Consider the following 26,657-nt stretch of genomic DNA (forward strand, 5'->3'; position numbering starts at 1 on the left):
CTTTTACACAACAAAAGAGCTACTTTACAAATGTGTGCTGTGTATACTTTTAGAAAGAGGGGGGTCTGAATGTCATCTCGGGGACTTTGTATATAACTAATCTGCTTGTGCTGAAAAATGTGAAGAACTGGCTCATTCTTACATACAACATGCATTTGTATGTCAGTGTGCCTCATCTTTGTTTTTGGTTACTAATTTCTGGAAACTATCTATCCAATTTCTTCCACTTATCCAATTCAGGGTTGCTGTGAAGCTGGAGACTGTCAAAGGGTTAAAGGTGGGCTACATGTCACAGGTCTGCCAGGGGGACATTTGTAAAGCAGTGGGTCCTTGTTTCAGACAGAAATAAACAAGCAGGATTCTTACATTCATCATAAAAAAAACTGCAGTTAAAACAATTTAACACCAGCAAAGCTGCACTGAACCCCCTGCTTAACACCTCCTGCCAGATGAAGAACAGATACACAGCAGACACAGTTACTTACACCGGAGAGGAATTATCGCTATGAGGAAAACGAGGAAAGTAGTTTTTAATTTGATTTTTATTGAGGCATGATTTGTTAGCTGCCATGTAAAACCAAGCAAATGTTTTCCACTTGGTTATGCCAAGTTAGTTTATCACATACAGCTACACACACACACACACACACACTCTCTGACCCCCATCCTCCTTCCTCTCTCGCTCGGCATTATGGGAGCGGGCCATTTAAAAACAGAGGTATTTACGACTCAGCCCTCTCCTTTTGAGTTCTTGGAGCTCCTCTCGACATGTGGGTCTGGCAGCTCAGTTTAAAGATAGACTGGGTTTTGGTTGTGCCTATTTTGTGTCACGGCCCATCTGTCTGTCTGTACACCTGCCTGTCTGTCTGTTAAAGCAGGGCTGAACATTTCCTAGTTATGCAACGTAAGTAAGGTCAGCTTAAGAAAGAAAACTGAAGCTTTTTTTATATTCACAAAAGTGTCTGGGCAGTCTCCTTGATTCATTGTGCCTTGGATAATCAACTCAGAAGAGATGCAGTTTACAGAAGTCATCTCAAGCCACTTTGCAATGAAAAAGTAAAGAACCTAAAATATTGTAAATAGAAAGTTGATAAGCATGTATGTGATAGTGGAGAGGAGTAATTCCCTTTTACCTCTTTATTGAACGTGGACCTGGCAGTAGGCCCATTTACCAGTGCACTTTAAGTGAGAGCTAGAGGCAAAAAGATAGCCGTTATGGGAAATTCAGTGTATAATAGTAGCACAAAGGAAAATCACATTACTGTTACTCCCCAGTGATTTTGGGCTGGAGAAAAAAATCCCAATGCTTCCTGAAAGATGAGAATTATTCTTACATTTTAAAGCCAAAACCAAAAATCTTGTCAGTCCGGCTCAGTCTCAGTGAAAATCTTAATATTTTCATCTTTCATCTGTTTTTATTTTTAGCATAAAAAAAAATTCTAAAATTTAAATATAAAGTAACACAAATGAGAAAATTCAAGCATTATTAAGGACCAGGACTATAAAATTAGCTTTTTTGTGAATATACCTATGTAGTGTTCACTGCTGTCTATGTGTATTTTAAAACCTTTTTTAAAGATTGTCTAATCAAATGGTGCCTTTCTTCAGTTCTTCATGTGTATAAACAATGTAAAAGAAATAATAAAATGAAGTGTAAGAACTGTTATGTTAATGGCTTTTCTGGGCAGACATGAAATCAAAGCGTTCCTTCCCCACACTTCAAATCTGAAGGAATCTGTCACCACCCACTGGTGAACAAGGAGAAATCAGCCATCTCTGAACCACAGCTGAAAACGATGCAGGGATGAGTGAAGCACAGCAGGGTAGAAGAACAGAACCACTCTGCAGAGCCGGACCTGTCACAGCGCAACGTTTCCATCGTCACTTTTATCAGTAGACTTTTGGAGTGGATGAAATCAGTGGTCTGGAGACGGCCTGTCAGATAAAGAAAAAGACAAAACACCTTCACAGGTGTTCACACTTCTACAAAGCAGCACCATTGAGGCCGGCATATAGAGTTGGGTCGTAGTCGTATGTTTTTATATGTGGCAGTTATTTAAGCCAGTATCATAGCTATACCTAACTAGCTAGTCAGACACATTTATTCAAAACCTGAGAGATTATTGTACACACTTGATTTTAATTTACTATGTTTAAAGCACTGATTATGGGTCTAAACCAGGTGTGTCCAACTCCAGCCCTCAAGGGTGTCCTGCAGGTTTTAGATATCACCCTGGGCCAGCACAACTGAATTAAATGATTTGTTCATCATCAGGCCTCTGGAGAACTTTAAGACATGTTTAAGAGGCAATTTAGCCATTTAAATCAGCTGTGTTGGATCAAGGAGACATCTAAAACCTGCAGGACACCAGCCCTTGAGGCTGTGAGTTGGACACACCTGGTCTAAACAGTCAAAACAAAGTGGGAGATTCCAACTAGCGCCACAGTAAAGGAGGCCCAGACAGATGGTCGCTTGGCCAAAAGGTTTCTAGAAATACTCAGAACAATTTCACAAACACATTTGGTTAATAATTAAATACTGTCATGTTGTTAGAAATGTCTGCATGTTTAATCTCGTTAAATGTTTTGATTGAGAGTGTTTAGCTCCTAACTGATAAAGGCCACACGTGGGTGGAGCTACCTGCCCTAAAGGCCGGAAGAGAGGAAGGGAGCATGTGTCGGCAGCACCAATTGGTCGCAGCTGTCAGCTGAGCCCTTGCTGCTATCATTCAAGACATTCAGTGCTTTTTGTGGTTATGTTGAAGGGAATCCTCAGACATGTCTGACACGTATTTTGAAATTCTGCGACGGAGCTGCAGTTCAGGGAACTACATCCCGTCAGGTCGGCAGCTTCCCAGGACGCCGCCCTTAACAAACGTAACAAGACAACTGGATTTCACCAACCTTGAGGAACCAGAGCAGAACATGGAGGTACATAAACGTTTTGGGTTGTTTTTTGTTTTTTTAAATCTGACTACTTCATTGACTTGACCCATCAACGTTTGTGCTTTCATAAATAGGATGGTGTCAGAGATAAAGACGAAGGTAACCAAAAAGGTCAGACAGATACAGGTGAGCAACAGTTTTGTTTTAGAGCCTTTGAAAATGATACAAATATTAAACGTTCCCATTTGGATTTTAACAGGTGTCTAATTTATTGAACAGAAACTGAAATCATCTAGATTTTAGTTTTTGTAAAGAAAGTTTCACACTTGGGTTTTTGTCACAAAGTTTTGTCTTAATTACTATTTGCTCAGAAGAACTTCCAGAATCTCATGACCCTCACTCCATGCTGAAAGGGATGAAGGGTTACCAGCTCACTGCTGCTGACTTGGAATTTTTAAAAAAGATGAAAGAAGAGCAGCTTGTCAAAAAAATGCAGGTAGGCCTCATATATGGGCATTTCACCATGAACGGCTATAGTGCACTGATACAGTTGGATGTTCTGGCGGTCCTCAGGTTAAACTAGAAGAAGTGCAGAAGCTGTTAAAAACGGAAATGGTGGCCTTAGAGTTGGCATGTGCTTCCAAGATGAAAGCAGAGGCTGAGCTCAAGAGGGTGAGTTATTCTGAAATGCAATAGACGTGGTGACTTTCACACATGCAACATGACCTCCTATGCTGTGAGCCTCCAAATGTATCCTTTAAAAGCAACTCTTTGATGTTTCTTTACTTCTACAGTTGCTTCTGGGGCGCATCTGTCTCTTTTTATTGTCGTAATAACTCTGTGTATGTTCAAGCTTCAGTGTGTTACAGGCATCTTCACCGGCTTCTTATATTCCCCCCTAAAATAGCATTATCCCCCACCACCACCAAAAAAAGTCTTTACTTGAAGGGCAGCGATGGTATGGACTTGAAGTTTAAAAAGATGGATCCTTTGAATGATTCCTTCTGGCATTTACAGCCTGTTAGATAACATTCACTGGAAATTCCTCAAAATCATGGAAGCTCTTAACAAAGGTTAAGAGGCATATTTAATCCACAACATCAAACGCTAACCTACTGAACCTGCAGACTTTCGGGGGTTTTTTTGCTTTACCAAAACAAACACTAAACCTTGCAATAGAGACATGTACAGATTGTTTGCAGTTGAAGTTTCACTGGAAATGTGTTGTTTTTTTGTTTTTTGTTTTTTTTTTAAATGTATTCTGATGATAAATCTCCTCTGTTTGTCAGTTTCCATCTTGTATAGAGGTCACTGAGTGGGCAAAGGTGGTCCTCAGAATGGCATGCCCACAGGCTGACTTGACTGACGCGGATGCCAAATCTCTCCTATCCATGATGAAAATGAGAGACATCCAGGACGCCATGAATAAGAAGAGGGTCGAGTTGTATCAAATAGAGAAGATGGTGGCAAACAAGTAATGTCTTCCTTGGATACAGTAATGTAGGGCCAGGGTTATGGCTCTGTCTATTCATGTTTTGCAGTAATGGTTTGCGTCGCTGATGAATGCTGTCAGCATCTTGGCTTCTGAAAGAAAGGGAGGGAAAAAAATCCCATTACTGTTCATATGTTTGACATCACAGGAGGAAGGAGGAGGCTGAAGAGAGAGGACAGATGGAAAGGCAAATTGCCAATAAACAGGTAAGAGAATATGGAGGCCGAAAACTGCAAAAATATGCACTCACTGGCTGCATCATTAAGTGCACCTTGCTGGTACTGGGTTGGACCTCTTTCAGCTTCAGAACAGACTGAATTCTTTATGGTGCAGATTCATGAAGGTGCTGGAAACATTCCTTCAAGATTTTGATCCATATTGACATGATGGTGTCACACAGTTCCTGTAGATTTGTTGGCTGCATGACTGTGATGTGAATCTCCTCATGAACACATGAAAAACAAGCGCCATTTAACAGAGATCTTGTGACTTTGGAGGCCATTTGAGTACAGAGAATTCATTGCCATGTTCAAGAAACCAGTTTGAGATGTTAATATTAATTGTAGTTTCCTCTTCTTAGCTGTTAGGAAGTGGCACCCAGTGTTGTCAAATATGGGTAAGCTGTTGCGAATTGTAGCTTCACTTTCCTGTTCTTTGCTGACAGGAGTGTGCTCTTCTGCTGCTGTAGCTCATCTGCTTCAAGGTTCAACATCTTGTGTGTTCACACATGCTTTTCCGTATACCGTGGTTGTTTCTGTAACAAGCAGATATTTGAGTTAGTGTTACCCTACTATCAGCTTGAAGTAGTCTGGCCATTCATCTTTGACCTCAGCAAGGTATTTCCACCCAGAACTGTTGCTCACTAGATATTCTCTTTTTCAGACCATTTTTTTTGTAAATACTAAAGATGATTTTTGTTGGGAAAAATCCCAGTAGATCAGTGGTTTCTGTAACAACCATACCACAATCAAAGTCACTTAAATTCCCTTTATTCTGATTCTCAGGCTGAACTTCAACAGGTGGTCTTGACCGTGTCTGCATGCCTAAATCCACTGAGTTGTTTCCATGTGACTGACTGATTAGAGATTTTGTATTTTTAAGTGTTTGAAAAATGTATCCCTATTAAAGTGGTCAGTGCGTATAGGAAGCCATCAATATATGTATAACTTGTAATGGAAAATAGTGTTTTCTATTGACTGGTTTTTTGTTTTGGTTTGCTCCCCTCCAATTTTTGAATAGTCAGCAGGGGGCTGTCACTCAGTCCTTCATGAAGTCAACTTCTTGGTGGTAGTTAAATTCAAGAGCAGTAAAGAAGATGGCAGTCTGTCAGAAAAACAGAAATAGAACTGAGCTGTTGGGGGTTAATTTGGCCGTTTTTTGACTGCCATAAAAGAGAGGCTCCAGCCTGAAAGTCTACATTTATTGACTATTTGTATCCGTTTCAGCTGAGGATACAAGGTTTGATGAGGCAGTTGTCTGATTTGAAAGCTGAACTTGCACAGCGAGAGGTGAGGACCCGATTTAGTCTCATCTTACACCACTTCATTTATCTTTTTAAACTTGACGTTTGGTGCCTGTATCCACACATTAACAAAAGGCTTACTATTTTTCCATTTATGTGGTTTCAAAGGAGGCCTGCACGTCTCTGGAAATGCAGGTGAACATCACGGAAGCACCAGAAATCAAAGAAGATTTAGATGCCATTAAAAGCCAAATGAAGCTGCCAAGAAAGAGACAAAAGAAAGCTGTTAAATCTACTGAAATGTTGCAAGACGCAAAAAACACAAGTAAATCAACAAGGAGTAGAAACAGGGACACTCTGAAAACCTCAGCCGAAGAGCCAACCCGGTCTGGAGCTCCAGGAGAGCAACAGAAAAAGAAGGTTAAAGCAAGCAGAGGGGAAAATGAGGAAGCTGAAGGGCAGGACTTAAATTCCCGAGAGTCAGTACAACCTGTGAGAGGACGAAGAAAGCCTGCTGGAACTGCTCAGACCACAGTTTCCCAACAGAAAAGTCAAAGTAAAGTGAAAACTGGAGAACCTGAGGTGCCCTCTCGTGGCAGGAGAGCTGCTGCCACCACTGCAGATAATGCTGGAGAGGAGGCACAAAACGAAGGTCTGAGACGATCCAAGAGGATCGCCAGCAAGAAGTGAGGAGGTGCACATTTTTAGCCTTATCAAATTATCATTATAACCTAATTACAAACACTTTTATTTCAAAGTTCAAAAATGTATTGTTTTATCAGTTTGTCATTTTAATCATAAATTTGCTTTTTTCCTATAAAAAATAAAGTGGAACTTTCTCAAAGGTAGACTTGTGTTTTTCCTCTAATAATTCAGCGGCCTCTCTCGCTTAATAGTACAGGCTTCAGCACTGGAAGCAGTTGTTGTTAACTAAGCTGCTGACCAACCCATATGGACCTTCGCAATGAAACCCACGCCATCCATTATCCAGGTTTGGGACTAGCATTAAGGGCTACATTTGCTCGTGTGTGTGTGTGTGTGTGTGTCTCTGCATTTAGTTATTATTAAACTCCGGATCTCTTCCAGAGCATGTCTTTGTCCTGTCTTCCTTCCTCCCGTCGCAGCAGACGGCCCCTCCCTAAACCCTGGTTCTGCTAGAGGCTTCTTCCTGTTAAAAGGGAGTTTTTCCCTTCCCACGGTCACCAAAGAAGTTGCTTATAGGGGTTCATATCACTGTTGGGTTTTTTGTTTTGTTTTTTTTAAATTGTAGTGTTTTTACCATAAGAAGTGCCTTGAGACAGTTGTTGTTGTTGATTTGGTGCTATATAAATAAAACTACATTGAATTTAATTGAACTGTGGATGCCCCATGGCTGGATTACAAGCTGGACTATTTCTGAGTGTTAATCAGTGCAGGGTGAAATGAAGTTGTTTCCCCCTAAATGTGTATGTAAAATTACAAAAAAAGGAAAAACATGAAATGAATTGTTCTTACGAGAAAACCGCTGGCCTGAGAGTTAATGTTGAGAGATTTGTCAAATGTAACAGTCTCAGGGAGGTTAAAGGCTGGTCGGCTGCAGAGCAGGAGCATTAAAGCTGACTTGTGGTTTCCATGTTCCCTCAAACACCTTTAGGAGAGTGAATGCTTGCCAGCACTGGGGCCTGAAGCCCGAACCCTCATGACAAACCAAATTATAAGTGATGTTTAATTTGTTGTTTTAATAACTGAATTGAATATGCCCGTGCAATTTTTACGGACCGTTTAACCTCGAAGGGAGAACTGAGCTGTAAACCTAGATGGACTGATCGGCACATGTTAATGTAGCAAATATTTTGAATGAGAGGTTTCTGTAGCCCTTTTTGTAGGTGTGGGCTGATGTTTTATCACACCTCATCTCTCTTCCACTGTCACAGTTGGAAATTGGTCACAAGCACTGGGGATTCACTGTAATTTCCTCTCTAATAACTCTTAGGAGGCTAAACTTCAATTTGGATGCAGGCTGCCATCGTTAATCTTGCATTAGGATGGAAGAAAAACACCCTGCGCTAACATGGGAAAATGTGCTGACAGTAGGAATGTTTCATGGCACCTTCTTGAGTTACAAATAAAGTTTGATCTGACAGTTGGCTTTCACTCCTTTGCCACGATCCGCTTCATGAACTGCTGCGGTCTTAACAGCCGAAGTAACATCTATCTGACCAACTAGACTTGTTATTTTTCCACCTTGGGTCTTGATCCTTGTCTTTCCCAGCTGTCTGGGAGGCTTGCTTTCAGTCTGACTGTAATCCTCAGAACGTGATGAGGGATTTCCCCCCCCCCCCCCCCCTTTTTTTTTTTCTTTTTCTTTTCGTTCTAACGGCTATCCATACACACTCAAACTTACACAAGCACAACTGGTGAAATTTTCATCCAGAGGTCAATAGCAGCGACCCAGCCAAGACCAAAGTAATACAAGTATAGGGTGGGAAGAAAGGCTCCATATCCTGCTATTAAATTTAATACTCTAATATCAATAAATTCATCCTCCTCCAGTATGTTGTGAGCAAGAGTTTTCTCTAAAATGGGTTTAGTTTTTACTGTGGACATTTTAACTTTTTTTTTTTTTTTTTAAACGTTCCTGCTCATGTTCCTCTGTGTTGCTTGCATGTGTTTGCCAAACCTGGAACCCTGAACTGCTTTTAAGAATTAAGGCATGGGAATGTTACCTCAAATACGTCAATTTTAGAAATCAGATCTTGTTTACGGACGGAGACCAAGCAGACAGTCAGGATCCTGGCCTCGGGCGCTGTGGGTCATGCATTGCATACAAATTGCTCATGTGTTTTGCCTTGCGGCTGGATAAACTTCCCTCTGTATTTAGGCACTTATGAAATGACCTCTATTTACAAAATATGCAGCACTGGTGCTACAACCTCACAGTATGGTTTTTGATTTTTGTTTTTCAGTTTAATGCTTTGAAGTGCATCATAATGACCAAAAGGTGTTACAAAACTAGCACAATTATTTTCCATTTATTTCAGTCATCTTTTTGCATTAGGAGCAGACTGTCAATAATAGTTTTAAATGGATGAATTTGCTATTAGCCTCCAGTAGAGGGCAGTGCTATCTACAAGCCAGTGCCTTGCAGGAATAGAAGTCTCTTATTTTTTTGACTCTCATACCTGCACTTCTGTAAATATCTATGTTAAATTTCTCCTTGTTTTTTAATAATTATGTTTTGGGACTATTAGATGGGCAAAGAAAGCATTGGTAAGAAGTACTTTGTTTAAAATTCTTAAGATAGACTTTTATTTAAATGTGTGTTGGGTGAATTTTGCAAATGTGTGAATGTACTGTAATTAATAAAGAAGACCCTTCCTGACTCTCTCAGCACAAATATCAGTGACTCTCTTCTACTTCTACAACCCGATATTACAGCAAAGTAATACAACTTAACCAGGTGTGTCCATTTCACTCCTAAGGAGAGGTAAAGCGTGGCTCATCCACATAATAAGCCAGCAGGTCTATTACGTGCTTTGCTGTGATACTGGGTTGGCTTCCATCATCAACAGTGAGCAACACTGGTTAACAGTAGCTCACGATTTAAGGCCACTGGTCAATTATTACAGCAAACCACCTCCTTAACACTCCAATACAAACTTCCCATAAGGACAACAAAACCAAAAACCTGTGTCAAAACACAATTAGATACCACAATGACAACTTTTGAAAACTAGGTTTAGCCGTCTAGCTTTTATTTCGGGTAGCAACATTACAGACATAGTAAAAAGAAAGGACACTGTCTTTAAATTCTGAGGTTTTACATGTCAGGATCTGATAAACTGATATCCCAGTGTTGGGGATATTCCTACATCATCATAACGATTTTAGTCCAGGATCAACATCAGCCAGTCATGTTATCTGTGTATTTAGTTAGCATTAGCCAAAGCAACCAACATGAGTGACCTAAATCTGGATAACAGCTAACCTAACTTGATAATATATCTGTTATACTGTGTAAATTTTAAAAAAAAAAGAAGAAGAAGAAAACATTTGATATGGAAGTTACAAGTGAGTTTTATATAAACAAAGGCAATTTTTTTTTCTACCACATTTCAAAGCTATGGCATCACCAGAATGTGATTGGTCAATTGCAATATTAATCCTAGACCAATGTTTTTATGATGCAGGAACAACAACAACACAGTGATATCAGATACACCTATCAGGACAGTTTAAAAGATGAATATAACCTCAACCTTCCGGTTACAAGATGAGCTTCCCAATCCCCTGAACCACGGTCGCCACTATGATCACAAGCACAGCAGCAAATCTACAAAATAGCAAAAAAGAAAACAATCAAGGTGTTGTATTGGTCCAGTCCAAGTCCAGACCTCAGCATTCCTACACAATAATGTGAGAGAATGATTAAGTCATACAGATATTAACTGCTTCAAGTTACTGATGATCGAGGTGATTTTATAAGGTCATGTACTTAGTTTTTCACACCCTGCTTTGCAATTTCTACAGAATAAATACTAATACTGCATTATGTATTATATACTGTATTATGCCACGTGTTGTTTTTCAACCGATAATTTTAAGATCTGATAAGGATTAGATATTTTTTATTATATCCTAATATGTAAAACATTACTTTTGAAAGAAGTTGTACATTTTTTTTTACCAGGACTAGCTAAAAGCTAAATGGAGTCCAATTAATGTTTGTTGTTTACAGTGAGTAAGAACTCAGAAGTGAATACTAATCCTGGGTATATTTTTAAAAGCATGACACTATCTACATGTTATTTGCTTTCGCCACATACTGGCCCTTTTTTGCCATTACTGTTTCTGAGTTTACGCACATGTATAGATGAGGGTAATGATCCTTTATTAGAAGATGCTGTCAAAACTGGATGATGTGTGATCAAGGCAATAGAGAGCTAACTAGTGTCGAGTGTCTAGACTATCTTTGGTGTGACAAAATTATTTAGATTCCTCTTTGCAATCCCGAATGCTTCTCTGTTTAGTTTGGACACCAAGGCAGGATGGACCCCTCTCCCCTGCCAAAAAAAAAAAAAACCACTGTAAAAATATATTGGTGAGAACGATGCCTGAGACCAGAGGAGGTGAGGCCTGTGACACATGTACGAGTGGTCTTGCCAAGTCTGGCAAGGCAGGAAGACATATTTGTATCCAAATCTCTGGGGAAGCAAAGTGTGAATCCTGCGGCTTCAGTCTTGCGCCAGTTGCACTGAAATCCCAAACTGTGAGAGAGAGCACTTCACAAGAGGATGTGCCCATTTAACGTGGGTTTGGAAATGTCTAAGATTACCACAAAGCTTTCGTTTAATCATTAGTGCAAAGAATCTCAACCACGTCATCTTTGTGTATAAAAGAACTTTGGTAAAAGTAGAAACCTATAACTACATGTAAATCTGAGCAATCTGTGGGAGCTGATATGCAGAAGAGCTGAAGTTATTTTGCTCGTTGCGTGGAAAGGAAAAGACAGGAAGGAAGGGTGTCGCCTTGTAGGTGTTCAGAATCCAAAATGAAAAATAACAATTCATTAGACTAAATATTTGGACAATGCTTGCAAATGCACAGGCAGCTCTGTGGACACTGAGGAGAACTTTCTAAAGGCCCTAAATACTTTTGTCCATCAATCATCTACCCATAACATATCTCCACCCGCAGCAGGAACACTGTACTGATCTCCAGAACGAGGCTGAGAAGACAAGAACTGTATTAGTTTGTCACATGGCATTAAAGGAAGTATTTTTAACAGAAGTAGGATATTAGTTTTCATAATATATAAGAGAAAACTAAAGAGTCCGAAACAACTGGAAGTCACACCATGCAGCACCAGATACTTATGTGTCTCCTGGCCATTAGCCAATCCTTATGATCCGTCCCCTGGATTGAACAATCACGGAGAGGCACCTGCACACTCAGATTGACATATTACACAAAATTACGACAACAGTCGTAACAAGTCCAAAGCGGAAAAGGAGACCATTCACCTTCAAAATAAAAGTTGCTCCTTTTTAAATCTGTTAGCTGTAGTGCTGAGGCCCAACTTTGACTTTCAATCAACCTGCATTCCTGGTTTACCTATCACTTTCTCAAGTATTCCTACCACTCAAGCAAGTAGTTAATGTTTGAAGATAAGTCATCGTCTTCCGTGCAAACTACACTACATTACTAACTGCTAGCCCACTGGTAGAAACACTTCAAAAGTGTGATGTTTTTAAAGTAAAAGGTGTTTGCAGTCATGGAACCAGTTGCAGCAGATGGCTGCTCCACTCTGAGCCTGTTTCTGCCAGAGATTTCTTCCTGTACAAAGGGAGCTTTTCTTAAGATAAGATAAGATAAGATAAAACTTTATTAATCCCTCGGGTGGGTTCCTCTGAGAAATTCGGTTTCCAAAAGCACAGCACGGACAGAAGTTACAGTTACAGAATATTATATATATATATACACACACACACACACACACACACACACACACACACACATATATAAATACAGAGACATATATAAATAAAATATACGAAGGGGATAAATAGAATAAATAGGAATAAAAATAAAAATACAAGTGAATTGCACATTTCAAGTATGGAGTCTATTGCACCGTTGACTATTAACAAAAGTATTGCACAAAGGTATTGCACAGTGAGGTGAAGAGGCACTACAGCTTAGTTGTTCCCCCCTCCTTTGTCCACCTGTTTCCCCTCCCTCTCCCCTCCAGAGAGGAGTTAAACAGTTTGATGGCGTGTGGGACAAAGGAGTTTTTAAGTCTGTTAGTTCTTGTCTTGGGGAGAAGCAACCTGTCACTGAACAGACTCTTCTGGTTGTTAATGGCCGTGTGCAGAGGATGCCCAGCATTGTTCATAATGTCGTCATAATGTGGTCGGAGGAGGTTGAGGAAGAGCCACTCTAGAGTCTTCATAAGATGTGACGTCAGTGTCGGAAGTCATTCAGCTCATTGGGCCGGTTCCTTTTGGGGACCGGGACGATGCAGGATGTCTTCCATAGGGCGGGCACTCTCCCCAGTCGCAGACTGAGATTGAAGACTCGTTGTAGCGGCTCCCCAAGTTCAGCAGCACATGCCTTTAGCACCCTAGGACACACCTTGTCTGGGCCTGCTGCCTTTCTGGGGCGAAGCTTCCTCAGTTGTCTCCTGACCTGATCCACTGTGACACTGGGAGATGTTTGGGAAGGGGGGGAGGGGGGGGGGAGATGTCTTGCTGCTGAGAGAGGGATTGGAGGAGGGGGGTGTCATAGTGTCAGGAAGGGGGGGAAGCGAGGGAGGTAGAAGAGTGGGGAGAGGACTCTGTAGTAAAGGTGAGGGTGAGGGTGGGGGGGTTGTGGGCTGGTCAAACCTGTTGAAGAAGTTGTTGAGTTCGTTTGCCTTCTTTCCCACAGTTGTCAAGTGCTTGCTCATAGGGAATCATTTGACTGTTGGTTTTTCTCTGTATTAGTTTAGGGTCTTTACCAAAGTGCCTTGAGGCAACTGTTGTTATGAATTGGCATTGTAGTTATGGACTGATCTCTAGGTCTCTAATATAACTAGGGATGGGTACCGGTTCTGACACGGTAGTAACCAGACCGAAAAGCAGCGCACATTTCGGTGCTTTATTTCGGTGCTTTTTTTTCCTGAGCTGTGATACACTTCTAGCCAATCATTTTACGTTTCTGAGGATAGTAGGCGGGCCAGATACGTACGTTCTTTTAGAGCAGAGCTACAGATTAAAAATGTCCAAGGCGAAGCGGTCAAAAGTCTGGCTGTACTTCACAGCAAAATATGCAAACTCAGCAGCCTGCAACAAGTGCTTTAAGCTGATACTGTGATACTGTCAAAGGAGGTAACTCCTCAAATCCGATGAAACACCTGGCGACGCATAGCGTTTTTTTTAAAAGCTGAGAAATGCGCCGTATTTGATAGCTTGCTGTGAGACCTCACACCGAGCGCATCTACTGCGGGTGGGTTGCCTGTTATGCAACATCCCCCAAAAACACGAAGAGGAGAGTCCTGGCCCCTAGCCGTGCCAGTGTAGCAGAAATGATGACGGATGATGATGCAGCAGCAGCCGTTCTTCTCTGCGTGAGTAGCTTAATGTTGTTTGTGTGTAATTTACGTTGAGTAGGCTAACCACATTATTACATTAATGCATGTAAAGTGAACTAGCAAACATCATCATAGCTACATGCAGCTGTCTTCTTGTTTGATGGCAGATACTCCCTTCACCCTGGCCAAAAAGGCTAAAAAGACCAAAGAAAAAGTGGAAAACACTTAAACATGAGAGGTTTAGGACAAAGTTTGTGTTTTTTCCATTGTTTAAGCACTGCTTCCAGCCAAGAGTGATACCATATATGCCCCATAGCTGCAGAAAAGGCTAACATTGTTATATTTTTACAAAAAACAGCTGAACATGAGAGGTTTTTGGACCAATTTTGTGTTCTCCATTCTTTAAGCACCGGTTCGAGCACCGGTTCGAGCACCGTTTGAGCACCGGCACCGTTTCAAAAGTACCGATTTGGCACCGGTATCGGATAAAACCTAAACGATACCCATCCCTAAATATAACTGTGTCCTTATTCATTTGACCCTTAAAAAACGTATAAAGACAAGTATGGTGTTAAATGCTAAGAATGACAACTTTGAAACAGAACTTGTCTTCTTACTCTTAAATACATTTTAAGGTAAGGCAATATCACAGCTCCGTCAAAGGTTCTTTATAACATAGTGCAAACCCTTGAGAATGTAGAGCAAAATGCAGAATCATGCAGATGTAATGGTGCAGTGTTTGTAGATACTATGCAATGTATAGACTAGGGAGCTATCTAAATAAGATTTATGATGGCAACCAGTATTTGTGCTCCTGGAATCTGATCTAATCCCTGCTGGTTGTGATGCTACATTCAGCAGTTTCTCACTAACTGAACATATCTGGCAAATGACACATCAGCTAAAGCATATCTGTAAACATAACTTTTTGGTCGTCTCATGAGCGATATTAACATGTCCACAGTTGGCCAGCAAGCTCTTTTTGAAAAGTTCATGTCAGAAATGCTATAAATGCCAGTAGCCAGACTGCTTCCACACACACACCTGCACCCAGTTAGTCTCTCTGCCTGCTGAATTTTGCTGAACTTTAATCAGCTCACCATGCATGGAGCAGCTTTAGAATCCATTTTAACCTGATATGCAGATACAGGTTTTTGAACATTTCAGCAAGTATATGTTGTGCAATACCCTTTTGTGTTTATAACTGTGGTTCCTACAGTGGGGGTCAGGAAGGGGTCCCAAAATAAGTGTTGGATAGCTTTCCATGTTCCGACTAACAAGTTGTGCTTTATCTTGAGATAATATATATGTGTGCGTATATACTAAGGAAGCAGTGGCTCAAGGTGCTAAGGCAGGTAGACGAACTTGCTGCTCTTTGGATTAAATATCTGTAGACTTCAGCGAGCCTCTATCATGGCTTCAATAACTTCTCAGTCAGTACTTTGTGTGTGCATGCTCTCTGCACGTGAGCCAATAAAAACTTGTTCTCCTGGCACATGAAAAGAGAGTCTGCCAAAGCTGGACAAACAGGGTCCAGACAGAGCCGAGCTGCTGAGAAGGCACAGACCCTCTGCTAGCACCAACAGTAGCCTTCTTTGCCATTCATTTTCCTTTTCTGGCCTGGCCATGTTCTTATTATTATTCTGTCTCTGTTTAAACTCTCTCACACTTTCTCCAGTCGCATCTCTAAGGTCAGTCGAAATTATTATTAAAACACTGATGTGCTGAGGTGTGGGCCCTAGTGAAGTTAATAAAGTGTTCAAGTGATGGTCGACGTCAGCTGAAGCTTTGTCTGGAAGTCATTTCACTGGATAAGTGGAACTTGAATGTCACCGTATCCTTTGTTGATACATGTCTTTATGTATGTAAAGGACATTAGTTGTCCATTGTGATAGTTAAATGACAGCATCAGTACTACACAGCAGATGAACACAGCCCCTCAACTAGTGACGTCTTGTTGAAATATAGCACCCTGTTAGTGACAAAATGTAAAAACTGGAAAATCAGTTACAACACAAATAATAGTGTTTAGTCATAGTTGCTTTAGGGTTAGTAGCAAAATCTTGTTCCAACTGCTTGCACAATAGGCAAGCAACAGTTAATATAGAACGTTTGCTTTCGTGCGTGTCATTTATCTGTTAACATTATTGCTTGAAAGGTTTTGAATAGATTCTGATTAAACGTAGACTCGGGTCATGTTTGCAAGTCATTAAAATTAGGCTTCCATGCACCAAGGTCTTCATGGCTAACTCAATGATTTATTGGCTGAAATTTGACCATAAGCCTTGTAACTTTAAAAAATAGAAACTAATTGAATTATATGCATTTACACATTCCATTAAAAAGATGAAATACGCGATTAAATACCCTAATTGTGAATTCTGAAGCAATTACATCTTCCACAGGGAAGGTTTTTTTCAGTAGGCAGAAGCTAAATGAGACCACAGACATTGTTGCAAGCATCCAACATCACAGTGACAGGATTTCAATGGTGGTAACACTTTGAAGATCATTTAAGTCACATCACTTGAGGATGATATTTTCTTGATGAGCAGATCATCATATTTTATTCACCACAGAGCCTATTGTCTGTGTCTGTCAGTTCCAGGTGGGCCTAAAAGAAAACATAATCACTGCACGCAACACAGAGGAGTTATGGTATGTCTCAGTTCTAGTTTCTAGGGTGATTGTGGCTCAAGAGTTGGGCGTTCGCCTTGTAATCGGAAGGTTGCCGGTTCGAGCCCCGGCTTGGACAGTCTCGGTCGTTGTGTCCTTGGGCAAGACACTTCACCCGTTGCCTACTGGTGGTGGTCAGAGGTCCCGGTGGCGCCAGTGTCCGGCAGCCTCACCTCTGTCAGTGCGCCCCAGGGCAGCTGTGGCTACAATGTAGCTTGCCATCACCAGTGTGTGAATGACTGGATATGTAAAGTGCTTTGGGGTCCTTAGGGACTAGTAAAGCGCTATATAAATACAGGCCATTTACCATTTTAGTTTGGATTGTTTTTGTTTTGTTCTTTTTTTAGGTTTGGGCACTGAAAGAGTTTAAGTTAGTTTAGGAAAAGTTCATAGGTTGCACTAAAACTAGGCTATCACAATTCCAGATGTAGTTGCTACCAATAGCAATACAAGTTCAGTTCACCTCAAGGTGATTTAAGGTACCTTTCTCTGTATTATTGTAAAGTAAATACCCTACAATAATATAGTGAACCCCAACAATCAGAGCAACCCTATGAGTAACAACTTGCTCAAACACTTCTCAATACCCAGTACAGTAGTGCAGCTTTCATGCTCTTCTGCTTGTCCTTATTAGGGTCTCAGAGGGACTGGAGCCTATAAGCCGAGAACCAGGGCAGGATTGTCTTCAAACTTGACAACAATATACTATGCCTTGGGGGACACACGAGTACTTAGGCTGGCTAACCATTTGACCTTGGCTTTCATTGTTTTCAATGATTTCATTCAGTTCAGCCAATTCTGTTCCAACTGTATGGGTAAAGATAATAAAATAAACCATTTTAGCATGAGAGAGGAGGGGGTAGAGGTGTAGTGAATGGCCTGGGGCAGATTCAAAAGTCAATGGCCTATTAAATCCAGGGAACTACACCGGTGCCCCTAGTTTTGAAATTTTAGTATTGAGAGAAATTGTATGTACTAGTTCTGGTTACAAATGACTACTTAAAGCACACTCTTTCACAACAGTACCCTATTTGTTGAGGTAGGAATGTCGAATCCTTTTCACTTTAAGCTGGTGTGTCGTGGCACAAAAACCAAAAAGCACCTTGTGAGTAAAACAGCAAAAATTGATGCTCCGGGGTTAACAGTGTGCATGTACCGCCAGCTGTGCAGATTTACTTCAGCCTTTAATTATGTCTCAGGGTGAAGTATCTGTGAATTGACTCTACTATAAGGAGTAGAAACTCACAGCATGTAGAGGAGAAAAAAAACCCTGCACATGCTCTGTCTGCACCACCTAAAAGTGAAAGACTGACAAGTTAATGCAAGACTGTGAGTAAATTCAGGCACATCTCCATGCTCGGTAATAACAGGCTAGACCCAACAACGCCGAGGCGTCAGTGTCTCAGCCTGTGTGGCAGAAGAAGGCCAGGGTCAGTTTATTCTGCTCCTCAGAGGAATTCTGGGAATTGTTTGCACTGTCTGCTTCAGCTGCTGGCCTTTTATACAGCCTTTACTTCTGGCTGGCTCAGATTTGCTGTTTTTGGATGTGCACACAAACACACATCCATAAAATCATTTTTCTTGCCTGTCAAGAAATGTGCGCATCAGTGTTTTATGTTGTACCTTGTAAAGAGTACAGTGGGTTTTGGTGTTATGGCTGGAGCCTGTTTGTGTTAATAGTTTCTGAGAAACACTGGATAGGAGTAAAGCTGGTGTGTGTTTGTTCCTGTATCGTGTCTGAGAGTGTGCTTTTAAACCAGTAATAGACAGAATCTGGGATCAATATTCAGTTTCTGATGTTGGCAAATGCAGCATCCTGGTCTGGTTGGCGAAGTGTCGAAGCAAGCCTGTTTTAAAGATATTAATCCAAATATTAAGCCAAGCACAGAAATAAAACAGGGCTTTGTGGCTTCATCGAACGCACAAGCAGGAAGGAATTCAACTTTTTGCAGTGGTCACATGGTTTTTCTGTTCAACATCACACTCCCTCGTTTGACAAACATTCCTGAAAACACATTACAAGACCGAGTCCTTTGACCATTTCACAACATGGGGCTGAAATACCTGTGGTTTGGCACTTTTCATAGTTCAAAGTGTGTAATTTAAGCTGCAAATTACCCAGGGAGGGGGGTGGCTGTAAATTCTCACTGACCTACTGCTACCTGACCTGCATGAATAGGTGCAAGAAAAGGAATCTGTCAGTTACAGTCATATAAAAATTCATCCTTTAATTCCTCTGGACGGCTTTGACGGCCTTGTTTCACGGAACTGAGACACGATTTTGACTCACTGTCTAGTTTTTTAGGCAATAGCTCAATTTCCAGTCAAATGAATGTCAGACAGCTTCCATTCCTGACTTTGGAATAACATGAACTTATTCACATTAGAAAATGAGTGCACGTCCACATTTTCTCAGCGTTAGAAATACTGCAGGATACAACAATGAATGCTTGTTTTACCCCTAAAATGTAAAGAAAATATCTGCAGTGGCTCGTGTTGGTTGTGCACAGCCTTGCTTGTGATATCAAGAATTGGCATTTGGATTATTTATTCATAGTTTATAAATGAAGTCACATTTCTACTTTGGAACATCCACCTGGAGAGTAAATTTGGCCTCCTCTTCCTCTGCCTGTCAGTTATTTTTATAAGGTTTAGCCTAAATTCAAAACAGAGATACTAATATTACAGTCACGCTACGGAAAAAAGTGATTGGAGACCACAGTATGACCAAAATTATTATAACTGTGTAGGATGAACATGCCATCCTGTTGCCTTTGAAATCCACCAGTTCCATAACTAATCACGGTCAGTTGCTTCAAAGTGACTTTGGTGCACCAAGACAACAATAAAATGGCAATCAGTGTGCTATAGGTTTGTGACTGAATGGGGTCAAGCTGGCAATGACATGCAATCTATTTCTGAGAATATATCAATTAACTATATAAACTGTAAATCTGTAGCTATCTACAAATTCAGACGGAAACTTCTAGATTTGTTCCTGTTCTAACAGTAACAAAATGGAGGGCCGCATCAATAACCTGAACTCAATTCTACTCATTTTTCAATTTTGTGAATTTCAGGGACTGTGCGCAAAATAGATTATACACATAAAGAATGGAAAGAGGCTTTGTACCAGATTTAGCTAGTCCTTAATGCTGATTTTATCTCTTAATAAACTTTAACTGGGAAGAGTCAGTGTTACAATTAGGCACTAACTGTGACCCTTGGGCAAATCAATTGCCTACCCCTGGTTTACACAGCTCAGTGGTTGGTCTGTTATTCTGATATTGGAAACAATTTTTGGTTTGACTAAAGTTGTATAACATTTAAACCCTAAAATTAACAAGTGGCACACCATGATAATAGTTAGCTACCGTTAGCTAATTAGCACTAACCACTGATGTGATCATTTGAAATTTTAAGGGAAGAAAAATGGTTTTGTGTTTACATTATTATTAGTTTGTGATAACAATATCTATGAGACATCAGACACACTGTAAAAAAAAAAAAAGCTGCATTTTTAATACAATTTGCACACAGAATAGATCATTTTTTCTTGGCTTAAATGCCATTTTATGTCGAGAGTATCATGCTAGGTGGTTAAATAATTTTGCAGATACTAAGGTAACTGACCAACTATACACACACATCATGGACGGTATAAAAAAATGGACATTGCCTCCTTGAAGCCATCTTCCCATAGACTTCTAGAGAACGGAAAATCTTCATGGAACCACAGCTATCGCCACCTGGTGGCCTTAAGATAGAATTCAGATTTAAGACACTTATCCACTGGATCTAACATAACAAAGCAAAATATTTAAAAAAGAGAAAGACCAGGGGGTGCACAAAGGAGTGCATTTCAGCTCTCTTTTTTCAGAATATGACTACAGTGACTAAAGTTGTTCTGCTTAATTTTGGAAATATACCCTTGTCCAGAATATACTACATGTGCTATAGAAGTACAAATATACTTAAATGTGCATGCTGTTAATATTATTTTTAGCTATATTAATGTCATTTGAATGTGTGAATACAGAGATTTAACACTTGTACAGTGTTCAAAGCCAATATTTATTTGGTCCCCTCTTGTTACAACCAGATTCCTGAATCCATGCTGCAATACTACTCCTACCAAATGAACTGCTGTTTGCTTAATTTTATCACTCATTTGTGTTCTTTTTCATAGCCTGGATCAATTTATAGCTCGACTGCAGAAGAACTACAGGTTCACAAATGAAAGAGTAACATCTTTGTGTTGGAACTTACTGTATTTTGTTACAGTGAACTGAGTTTCTACAGAGAACTCATTGTCATGTTCAAGAAACCAGAGATAATCTGAGCTTTGTGACATGGTGTGTTATCCAGCTGGAACAATCCATCAGATGATGGTACACTATCATGATAAAGGGATGGACATGGTCAGAAACAATACTCAAGTAGGCTGTGGTGTTTAAATGGTGCTCAGCTGGTATTAAGGGGACTATAGGCCAATAAACTATCCCCACACTATCACAACGCTAGTCTGAACTGGTGAAATAAGACAGTATGGATCCATGCTTTCATGTTTTTGACACCAAATTATGACCTTATCAGTGATGCTATTCTGGATATATTGGTTGTAACAAATGATTATTTGAATTATGGTTGCCTTCAGATCAGCTCAAAGCAGTCTGGTCTTTGTCCTCTGACCTTTGGCATCAACATCACAGAGAACTGCAATTCACAGGATATTTTCTCGTTTTTTGGACCATTCTCTGTAAACCCAAGAGATGATTGTGGGGTAAAATCCCAGTATATCAGCAGTTTCTGAAATAATCAGACCAGCATGTCTGGCACCAATAACCATGCCACAGCCCTAATATTTATGGCAGTTCAACAGTTCTGTGACACTTTGAGCTTAAAGGGCAAACTCAAAAGTTTGGCACAAAAAGAATGGGATCTGCCTTTGACCAGACACAAAGTTAGATTAACAGACAATGACTCAGCAGCAAAAAAGCAAAAAGATCCTTTTTTTTTCTTTTTCTTCTGGATCACCTAAAACTCTTTAATGTACTTCCCACCATTAAACTCCAGGGGTTTCCAGTCTTCTTGGCCCTTGTTCCAAGGCCAACAGAGGAATGAAGTGAAAACCAAAGCTTATGGCAAATAAATAAAACATTTGATAGGAAGCCTCTCCTAAAGTCCTGTTTTTTTTTTTCATACATGTGTAGTAATCTTGATATGCAGCAATTATATTGAAAGTTGATAAAGTGAGCGAGATGATAAAGTGGATAAAAGTGGAGAACACTGTATGTGGGTCTATAAGCCATGGAAACTCTAGCAGTTTAATATCAGAGTACATATTTAATATAGTGCCTCATTTATTTCCAAATATAAAAAACAGAGTTAAACACACAGCTAGGTCCATATTTGGATATTGATACAGTTCTTGTAATTCAGCCTTTTTACAGCACCACAGCAGACTTTAAATCAAACTGTCAACATGTAACTGAAGTGCAGACTTTCAACTTTAATTCAAAGAGTTTGGCAAAAGTGTTCATATCATCTGTTCAAGATTCTTTTATATTTCTGAATTGTTGCACACATTTTCAGATACTAATAACTGGACAAACTAGTTACTGTTTGTTACAACCCGGCTCAAAAGCCGCAACATTAAAAAAAAGGAGACGGATACCAGAGTGTTAGTCAGACGAGGTTTTATCTTAAAATGGCATAGCAGGCTGGGTGAAATGGCTGATGCCACCAAGGTAAAGACAAGTGAGCTCCTGGGAAGCTTGCCTCAGGTATACTTTTATCCACACCTGACTAGGTATGGCCAATTAGCACCAGCTGAAAACATTGAGATGATTAGGGGCTTCAGGGGTTCTCTTTCCCCCAGGGATCAATAAAGTATTCTGATTCTGATTCTGATTCTGATTCAGAGGGACGTAACACTGTTAAATGTAACTATTGTTTGGCATTTAGTAATGGAGAACCTGTTCTATTGGGTGGCCACTGAAGAATAACCTCTGTTATTTGCTTTGAGAAGCTCTTTTCCAGTATCCTTTGTGTCATCATTCATTTGCGCCATGAAGCAACGTCTGATTAGTTTGTCATCATCTGGGTGAACCTGCTACTTCTAACAGTGGTCACATCATCAATAAACACGAGTGGCTCAGTTCCCCTGGCAGCTATACATGACCATGCATAACACTGTCTCCAGCATGTTTGACAGATCATGTGGTATCCTTTGGATCCTGGTCTGTTTCTTTTCTTCTCCATATTTTCCCCATCATTCTGGTTTCATAAGTCCAAAGACTTTTTTCCAGAACCATGCCGGCTGTTTTAGATGTTTTCAGGAAAACTTGAATCTCTCCTTCTTGTTTTTGAATATAAATCAGTGCTTTTTACCTTGTTGTAAACTCTGTTTACGTTCATGAAGACATCTCATGATTGCATACTTGCATCTGTCATGATTGCATGACAGTGATATACCCACCACCTTGGGAGTGTTCTTGACTAGGTTAAGATGTTGTGGCATTGTTTTTCTTAAAAATGGAAATAATTCTGTCATCGTGCGTTTTTATTATCTTCTTCCATGTTTCAGGCCTTTTGGTGATGGTGGGCTATCCAGTGCAATCAACACACCTACAGTTTTTGCATAACGGCTTTTCAGACAACTGTCCAATAACTTTTGAGGCTCTGAGACTATGTATGAAAATTACTGTAATTCTTAATACTTTAGTTAAACTCCTTGAATTAAAACTGAAACTCTGCACTTCAGTCCACTCTTGACTTTTTTTATTTTAAAGTGATAGTGTGAACAGTTGTTTGAATACTTCTATGAACCTAACTGTAAGCACTCATTACATTAGATATACCCATTACATATATAGACTATTTAAGTCATCATTGTTGTAATATCATCATGTGCAGTAAACACACTAGCACACATGGATGAAATTATTTTAGAGCGCCGTAAGGATGCACAAAGCTAATACTGACATGTTTTCTGATATTTTAAATGTAGTCCAATCACAGTTATCTTCAGGTGTTTGTAAGTGCAATACAGACCTCAGACCTCAGCCAGGCCTCATGTAGGAGTTGACTAACAGACTGCAGAAATTCAGAAAAAGTAAACAGTTATAGATTATAGTCACCATTTTTCATAAATGTAATTACTCCAATACTGTTAAAGGTAACATTATACTCCTGAGCAGAAAAGCTGTTCACAGTAGCTCTATTGATAGATTTTTTTTCAGCTTGTGAAAACAGTCATTTAATGTCTTGTGTGGCTCTGGAGGAGTTTTTTTCCATGTCTGAGAAATTAACTATGATGATGTCATCTGGGTTATCTCAGCTTAACATTTTTAGCTGAAAATTTTTACTGAGCAGGAGGGTCCAGTATTAAAACTGGAAAAGCATGGAAAAATAGGATTTGTTTTGCCACTTAGCAAAATCGTGCCATTCATATATCACAAGCACTGCATCGCAATGTTTGTTTTTTATGGTACAACACTTGTGTCTTTGCAACAGCGCCTTCCATACGATTTAGAATTACTATAGGGCAAAAGATCATTATTATTATTTATTACTTCATGTGTTAGAAGCACTACAAAGGTATGGCAGCATCCAGCCTTAGCATCTGATCCTGAAATAGGTGGCTATTTTTATATACTAATATACTTTTGGTATTAATAAATGCACTGCATTCCACCTTGTTGTTTAGGTCTCTACAGAGAAAGCAAAAGGCTGGGAAAAAGTTCACTCTATTGAGGAATGTTAAACTGCAGTAGTTAGGCGATAGATTAGATGAGCTAGATTATCAGATTGTCCGCATGCCCCACTAAAGTAATTCCTCCCAGCTGTTTTATTGTCTGCTTGGTGATGAGTTGATCGTCCTTTTAACCAACACCAATGCACCAAAGCAGGAAACCACTAGTCTGAGGCTAACCAGTTTACCAACATGGTGGGTTTCTTCACTCGCAATAACGATAATTAGGAGGCTGAGCTTACTGGGTCATTTAAGGACAAGGCTGAATGCAGCCAGAAGAGCATGTTGTATTAAGGTCACCACCACAGAGCTGGCTAATTATTCATGGTTTTATACTGGCTTGATTGAAAGCAAAACAATTCTTTGTGCGACTGTCATTCAAGCATATCTAGGAAATCAGCACCTATGTAGGTCTCGGGAGAATGAGTGCACCAGTGCATAATAACAACACATCTGGAATCATTTTACATCTCAATCAGTGTCTAACAGCACACCAGTACATAAATGTGTCCTGAACTAAAGTCTGGTAAAAAAAAAATAATGAATAGGTCTGAGAACCTAGCTTCAGGTCCCACTGTTGTCCATTCACATTCAACATGCTGATGTATTAACACTACACTAACAGACAACGCAAGAAAGGGTGCTTAAAGCACTAACTGGAGGCTTTTTTATCCTCCCCATACAAATCCCTCTTGTTTCTTTCCTCGCCATACAGACTTAATGACCACAGCAAATGTTGGTAAAGGCGGTTAGCAGCTAACGATCTTTTTCCTGTGCTATCACGTGGAACTGGCATGCTTTGGGTTGCTGGGTAATTGGTCTGACTTCACTAAAAGAAAACATGCTGTGACAAAATGAATTAACTGTATTCGAATGCTTCTCCAACCCAAAAAGTGGCTCAACCAGTATTTTTTATTGTTTTTTTCACAGGCCGTGCCACATGGCATGCTACAGTAAATGATTTGAGCGGCATACAGTGCTAATTACAATACTTTACTTCTTTAGCCATTTACATTATTTTGAAAACGTAGTTCTGGTATTTGTGAGGGCTCCTTTTTCTTACTGTTTTACTTCAGAAAAACAACTTTACTTCAAATTCAGTTTTCAACTGAAAAATTATTTTTTTCTTGCATTGTTCTGAGAAGGTCAAGTCTAATGACTAAGTTTTACTTTGACAGTTAATTGAACAACTTACGTATTTGCTATTAAATTCAACTACAAACACACTCCTCAAAGTGGGAAATTTAAATGATTTCTTGACAAATCTGTACCAGATCTTCTGCCTTTCACACCATCTCTTAGTTTTAATGAAGGGATAAAGTCAAGAATGTCTTCTCCAGGCTTTTGTAGATTCCTTTCCTTGCTCTGCTCATAGCCTCATTGCCAAACTCTCAAACTGTCCTCCAAAGATGGAGAAAAACATTCGAGTTGCAGGCCCAACTCAAAGCAGGCTCTGAGACGACGGGATCAACAGCCAGACAGAAAAATTCAGAGGTGGTCATGAGAGAGCAAATAGCTCGTCACCACATTAAGAAACTGGTTCCAACAGGAATCAGTGGGTTTGCTTGTTTCACTGTGAGGAAGTACTTCAGGCAGCGTTGACTGATCTATAACCTATACTATGTACACCATATGTATGTTGTCACTGGGAACGTATACACAGTTCCACTCCATCACGTTAGTACCTTTATCCTACTTATCCCACAGCTGTAACTGGCACTTAGATTGCATTGTTTCATGTAATGACATCATATAACTAAAATCTTTCATCAGCCCCAATCTTAAAAGTGCAGTCTACAAGTACAGAAAGCTGACCCGCTATATACTCAGAGCTAGTGGTACAGTATATACGTCTACCTAGATATTTCTTCTTTTGAGTTTCTCAGATATAACCGAGACTGCCTCACAGGACCTTTTTTCTGCCTTTGACATTTTGGCAAACACAGAGCAAACAAAAAGTGAATGTTAGGAATAATTTTTGCTTTTGAAGAGTGGCAAACAGGACAAGTCGTGACTTCCTTATGTGGAGGCTGGATAGTATTGTCAACTCTTGCGCTTCCACAACTGGGGAGTCAGGGCAACTCAACAGTATGTTGAGTATTACAGTCTTGTACAATACAACTTTCTTTATCTTCTTCATTCAGTTGATCCCTTTGAAGGTCACTAAAGTGGACCCATCTCAGCATATCTCTAGCATCCTCTTCTGTTACACCAACCTTCTGCATTTCCTCCTTCGTTTTAATCCATGAACTTCCCCTGAGGTCTTCCTCTTGTCCTAATGCCTGGCAGCTCCAACTTCCTTTGTCCAACATATCCACTATATCTTCTCCACCAG

The 26,657-nt window shown here is 40.0% G+C and overlaps 1 protein-coding gene and 1 long non-coding RNA gene across 2 annotated transcripts; one reads left to right on the forward strand and one right to left on the reverse strand.

Moving 5' to 3' along the window:
• Nucleotides 1-2,349: 2,349 nt before the first annotated feature.
• On the forward strand, nucleotides 2,350-6,688 carry LOC113016322 (uncharacterized). Its single transcript, XM_026159065.2, has 9 exons — nucleotides 2,350-2,484; nucleotides 2,766-2,931; nucleotides 3,021-3,072; nucleotides 3,258-3,382; nucleotides 3,460-3,558; nucleotides 4,176-4,360; nucleotides 4,527-4,584; nucleotides 5,824-5,886; nucleotides 6,009-6,688. The coding sequence occupies exons 2-9, from the start codon at nucleotides 2,779-2,781 to the stop codon at nucleotides 6,528-6,530; spliced, it is 1,257 nt and encodes a 418-aa protein (XP_026014850.2). The 5' UTR covers nucleotides 2,350-2,484; nucleotides 2,766-2,778; the 3' UTR covers nucleotides 6,531-6,688.
• Nucleotides 6,689-16,887: 10,199 nt separating this feature from the next.
• On the reverse strand, nucleotides 16,888-17,339 carry LOC145424073 (uncharacterized). The gene is made up of 2 exons (XR_013905026.1): nucleotides 17,099-17,339; nucleotides 16,888-17,055 (listed from the first exon to the last, which is right to left on the reverse strand). It is a non-coding gene; the product is annotated as an uncharacterized LOC145424073 (long non-coding RNA).
• Between the last annotated feature and the right edge of the window lie 9,318 nt (nucleotides 17,340-26,657).

The sequence above is a fragment of the Astatotilapia calliptera genome, chromosome 23 (assembly GCF_964374335.1).
Source record: "Astatotilapia calliptera chromosome 23, fAstCal68.1, whole genome shotgun sequence".
Taxonomy (NCBI): Eukaryota; Metazoa; Chordata; class Actinopteri; order Cichliformes; family Cichlidae; genus Astatotilapia; species Astatotilapia calliptera.